Raw genomic sequence first — 5,238 nt, 5'->3', positions numbered from 1 at the left:
AAGATAGTTAAAAAAAAAAAATGCCTAAAAAATGTGCAATGATGAACTGCTCCAACAGTGGAAAGGGATTGTCCTTCTTTTCGTTTCCCAAGGAAAGAAAAGGTAACATTCTTGCTTGCTCCTGTATGAATGGTCCTAGGCTACCTGAGGCTGCACCTGGTAGGGAAAGTTGCGCTGGAGCCCGGGTAAAATCGCACATGGCTTATTCAAGTTGCGCGCTAGACATTCTCTAAAGTGTCGGGACTCAAGCACGTAAATTACCTTAACCGATTGTCCCATACAAATAGTTTGTTAACGATTTAACAACTTCAAAATCTGCTATTACTGTAGTTATTTTTTTTGTAGGCCTTGGGCTAATGACCTTGCACAGAGGGGAAACCATCTACACCACTTGTCATGATTTCTATGCATTCAGTGATCTTTACAGATGGGTTTGTTTTAAGCCATTGAATATTATTGCTCTGCCCTGCAACCAATTATAAGCTACACATGTTTGTTAAATGAGAAGTATGGTCTAGGTCACGTTGAAACAGTAACAGTTGTATAACAGTAATTATACAAACATACCAACATTGCAACAGGCAAGTTTATTCAAACATCACACTAACAAGAACACAATAAGAACAGTAACATGCCTTGCCTTGCCTTGCCTAACATAGTAAATAATTTAAAAAAAAAAGGAGGAGGAACAACAATATAATAAAAGAGGAAGAAGACTTGTCCGTTGTCACAGCATCAAGGTCCAACTGTAGAGATCAAGAAAGGAAGAGGCATGAGGAGGAGTACAACAGAACACTGCTCTCTAGGAAATTGTTTACTGATGTAAACTAAGTTGATGCAGTCTTACAATTATGATTCTAATCCAGGTTTCTATTTCAGGAGAAAGAAATGGCTCATAAACATGAGGCGAAGTGACCTCAGACACTCCATGTCACACGAGGAGTTAATGCAGGGGGGCTATGTTGTCTGTGAACTGCATTTTGAGGAATGCTTCCTTAAAAAAGTGAGTTGTGCATATTGAAAGAAATGAGAATTTAAAATTAAATATAATAAAAATTAATAGATTTACTAATACATTGTGCTGTGTGTGCTTCGAATAGCACAATGGAAAGGTGGCACTCACCAGAGATGCCATCCCCACACTGGTGGATTGCGACAACCCGCCACCACTTGCCTCCCCACCTCTTAAAAGGCGGGGAAAAAAAGAAGGTAACATAACTGAGACCAAGACCAACATACAAATAATTAAGACAGTCCCCTGAAAAAACATTTACATACATTACATTGAATGAATTAACTTTAACTGATCCTTTGATATTGACTGATTCAATCCTCAAAAGCTAAGCAGAGTCAATCTGAGGAAGAAGACAGGTATATAGACACAGAGGGAGGGACAGAGAAAAGCACGAGGAGACAGCAGAAATTATACCGGAAAGGACAGAGGAGACTCTAGAGACAACAGTTGAAATGGAGGAAAGGACAGAGGAGAGCTCAGAAGGGACAGTAGAGTCAAATGGAGGCACCAAAGAACAGGCTGAGGCTCCGGTGACAATTCTGCACAGCAGTCTCCAAAAGAAGGACCAGGTGATGTTTTGAGCTTCTTCAATTTCAAAATTCTGACTGTAGCATTATTATGTAGCAGACACACATAAAGGATGCCTTTTTTGTTATTTCAGAGAATAAAACAACTACAGGCACGCCTTGCAAAGCTGCAAAGGCTAAGACGCAGGAAAAGGAAGCCAGCTGCCATGCCAAATAAATCCAAGTAATGTCAATGACAAAAACAAAATATGCCTTTAGAATTATCAACACTTGATTTAAGGGAATGCATATTGCATTTTAACACCACCTTGTTCTTTCGTAGTCCCCATGAAATTATGGAGGAGATGCTCCAGAGGTGTCCTGAGGGCTGCCGGAACTTCATTAGGGCACAACTGTCAGAGGCAGGGAAAAAGGACAGAGGGAGAAGGTTCAACAGACACATGAAGGATCTAGGGCTGCAGCTGTTACACAGCAGCCCAAAGGCCTACCGTCAAATGAAGCCCATATTCTCGCTTCCTTCTGGAAGGACACTTCGGCGTTACGTTAGCGCACGTGTGGGATATTTCTCTGTAAATACGAATTTAATAAATAAGACTACTCAACTTCGAGTTTCACAATTTTAAGATTGAACAAAATCTGATTATTAACCTTTTATTTCCCGACAGCCTGACTTCCTACAGGGAATCATCTCCCAAATGGGAGTCATCGCCGCCACCATCCCCTGTGGAGAGGATGTGTACGCTCGTCCTGGAGGAGAAAAACTATTTGATTATGATCGCAAGAACGATGCCATTTATGGTGTATCTGCATCTGGGGCTGCAGCAAAACAAGCAATGGTCGTCATGGCTAGGGGCATTATGGGGAAATGGAAGTAGGCAAGCCATACCTTAGAAAAACATTTGTTATGATATTGCTGTGTATATTCAAACACATTTACCTAAAGCATGTCTTTCAACAGACGGTTGGTTACTTCTTTTCCCCATCTTCAATGCCAGCAGATGATATTGCTACCGTCATTAAGGATGCCATTCGCCACCTACATCATATAGGGCTGACAGTATGTAGTGCGAAGAGTTTTATTATTATTTATTTTTTAAATAGCAGCATTAACAATGAACAAATGAACATTAACTCCAACCTTGTATTGACAACAATGTATTAACCAATTTCAAAGGTGCAGGCAGTAATATGTGACCAGGGAAGCCCTAATGTGAAGGCTGTGCGGAACCTTGGGGCTAGCCTGGACCCTCTGGGAGGTGAGGAGTCCCACTGTATCCTGGTGGGGGTTCAGAGGGTTCCTGTGATTTTTGATGTCCCTCACCTTCTGAAATCAATCAGGAACAACCTGTTCAAACATGCCCTACAGGTAAGCACAGTAAACAAAGCAATCACAATTGCAAGGACTCATACTGAACATACAAGATATCACAATGATTCACATATGTATGTATTGTGGCAACCCGGCTTGGTGGGTGAGCCACCTCCTTCCAATAAGCACACGAACTGGAGATTACTTGGAGCCAAAATGGCACTTTTATTCAATAGTAAATTATAAATCCATCAAACCAAACATAAAACTCAGCTTTGGAGGAATCAACAGTCTTTTTCCTCCGGGTGGAATCCCATCACCCATAAGACTGGTCTCTCCGGACACGCAAACCAGGAGAGCCCTGAATGAGTGTGGAAGCATGCTTTTTAAAGCATGCTTCCACACCTGCTCCTCAGGTGCTCCGCATTTCATTAATTGGCCCCAATGTTCTTACTGGCGCCATCTGTGGAGAATCGGTGGTACACCGCCTCCACAACCTGCCCCCTTGGCCTCCAGGGGCGCTGTGACTGAGACGGGTTGCCACACTCCTCCACACTTTGATGAAGGCTCGGGGCACCTCTGACTGACCAGCAACCCGGGTCGTGGCTGGATAGGGTGTTGGCGTTGGTCCGCCCCGGCCAGTGTCCCCCCTGGAACCTGTAGGACCTCTTGCCGGAGCGGTAGTCCTGCCCAAAGCGTAGCTGCTCCTGCTGCCGGCGCAGCTCAACCCGCTCCCGCCCGTACCGCTCACGCCGGCGCTCAAACCGGATGCGCTGCCGCTCACGCTCCAGGAACTGCAGCTCCATGCATTCGGCGTCCAGACGCCGCTTCTCTACCTCCAGCCAGTTCCTCTTCCGGATCAGGTGCTCCCGGTCCTCCCTCTCTTGGAACTGACGGATGCGATCCCGCCTCTCCACCTTTCGGAAACGTCGCCTCGGCTGGGCTGCCCGTCCAGGTGGCGCTGTTCCCCGTCTGTCCTGACGAGTCTCAATTGGCTGGGGCTGGGGACCGACGTTGAAGCTCAGCTGTTGGGCGACCTGCCGGTTCTCTTCCAGCTCCTTCATCAAACCCAACAGATGGGCCTTCAGTGCCTCCCTCTCCCGCAACCAGTCCATGCTTTGGGCCTCGTGTCTGGCGGCAGTCTCCTCCAGGGCCATCTTGTGCTCCACCTTCATCTTCTCCAGCATAGTCCTGCTGGCCACCAGCTCCTCACCTTTCCCCTGGTCATCCTGGAACCTTTGTTCCTTCAGCCGCTGGATGATATGCTCCTTCTCAGCTACGGATTCCACCAACCTGGTGAGGGTGCTGTCTGTGTTGGAGGTGTCCGCCTGAAGCGACTTGATCCTCCCTTTCAGGCTGCCCATCTGCTTCTCCTTGTCCCGAAGCTGTTCCTGCAGGTTCTCCATCCCGTTCTGTAGGTCATTGACCTTCCGCTCCTTAACCTCCAGCATGTCCTTGAGGTCCTGGATCTCCTTGTTCAGGGTGCACTTCTCCTCGGGCCTTTCCTGGATCTGCTTGTTGAACGTGGGCCCCTGCTCGAGCCGTTGGACTGCCTCTCGGAGGAGTTGGAGTTCATTTTCTCTCTGGGTGGCAGCTGCAGCTCTGGTGGGGCTCTGCATCGGGGTTCGTTCATCCATTGAAAAGGAAAATGGTAACTTGGTCGAGCTGCCTCCATTGGAAGTCGGCGTTTACTTAAAAGATGGTCCGTAGATTGGTCGAGCTGCCCGCATCCTCCACCATATGTGGCAACCCGGCTTGGTGAGTGAGCCACCTCCTTCCAATAAGCACACGAACTGGAGATTACTTGGAGACAAAATGGCACTTTTATTCAATAGTAAATTATAAATCTATCAAACCAAACATAAAACTCAGCTTTGGAGGAATCAACAGTCTTTTTCCTCCGGGTGGAATCCCATCACCCATGAGACTGGTCTCTCCGCACACGCGAACCAGGAGAGCCCTGAATGAGTGTGGAAGCATGCTTTTTAAAGCATGCTTCCACACCTGCTCCTCAGGTGCTCCGCACTTCATTAATTGGCCCCAATGTTCTTACTGGCGCCATCTGTGGAGAATCGGTGGTACACCGCCTCCACAACCTGCCCCCTTGGCCTCCAGGGGCGCTGTGACTGAGACGGGTTGCCACAGTATTTACATCCTTAGACACAAGGAAAAACGGTTCTTTGGAAGCACATCAGCCAATTCTATGAGCTGGACAAGCTCCACACTATTCGGATGGCCCCGAAGCTTACTGATAAGCACATTCTGCTGCCAGCATTTTCCAAGATGCGTGCCAGTTCGGCTGCACAGGTGTTCAGCCACACTGTCTCTGCTGGTAAATTTTTCATCTTCTCAAAAACTTTTCTTCAATTACTAACTGCAGATTGTAA

At 47.0% G+C, this 5,238-nt stretch overlaps 1 protein-coding gene across 4 annotated transcripts; it reads right to left on the bottom strand.

Annotated features, from left to right (window-relative positions):
- Window positions 1–225: 225 nt before the first annotated feature.
- Window positions 226–4,976, bottom strand: LOC130373906 (ELKS/Rab6-interacting/CAST family member 1-like). Of its 4 annotated transcripts, none has more exons than XM_056580565.1 (5): window positions 4,905–4,976; window positions 2,480–4,811; window positions 1,850–2,289; window positions 1,124–1,184; window positions 226–746 (listed from the first exon to the last, which is right to left on the bottom strand). In XM_056580565.1, exon 2 carries the CDS (start codon window positions 4,486–4,488, stop codon window positions 3,283–3,285), a length of 1,206 nt encoding a protein of 401 aa, XP_056436540.1. In that variant the 5' UTR covers window positions 4,489–4,811; window positions 4,905–4,976; the 3' UTR covers window positions 226–746; window positions 1,124–1,184; window positions 1,850–2,289; window positions 2,480–3,282. The 4 variants fall into 4 exon arrangements, with proteins under 4 accessions (XP_056436540.1, XP_056436541.1, XP_056436543.1 ...); XM_056580566.1 differs by having other exon boundaries at window positions 1,850–1,934; window positions 2,191–2,289; window positions 2,480–4,919; XM_056580568.1 differs by having other exon boundaries at window positions 2,480–2,593; window positions 2,681–4,919.
- Between the last annotated feature and the right edge of the window lie 262 nt (window positions 4,977–5,238).

Source organism: Gadus chalcogrammus, chromosome 20, assembly GCF_026213295.1.
Source record: "Gadus chalcogrammus isolate NIFS_2021 chromosome 20, NIFS_Gcha_1.0, whole genome shotgun sequence".
Classification (NCBI taxonomy): Eukaryota; Metazoa; Chordata; class Actinopteri; order Gadiformes; family Gadidae; genus Gadus; species Gadus chalcogrammus.
The sequence above is the reverse complement of the archived record's forward strand: the minus strand, read 5'-3'. Positions and strand labels throughout refer to the sequence as shown.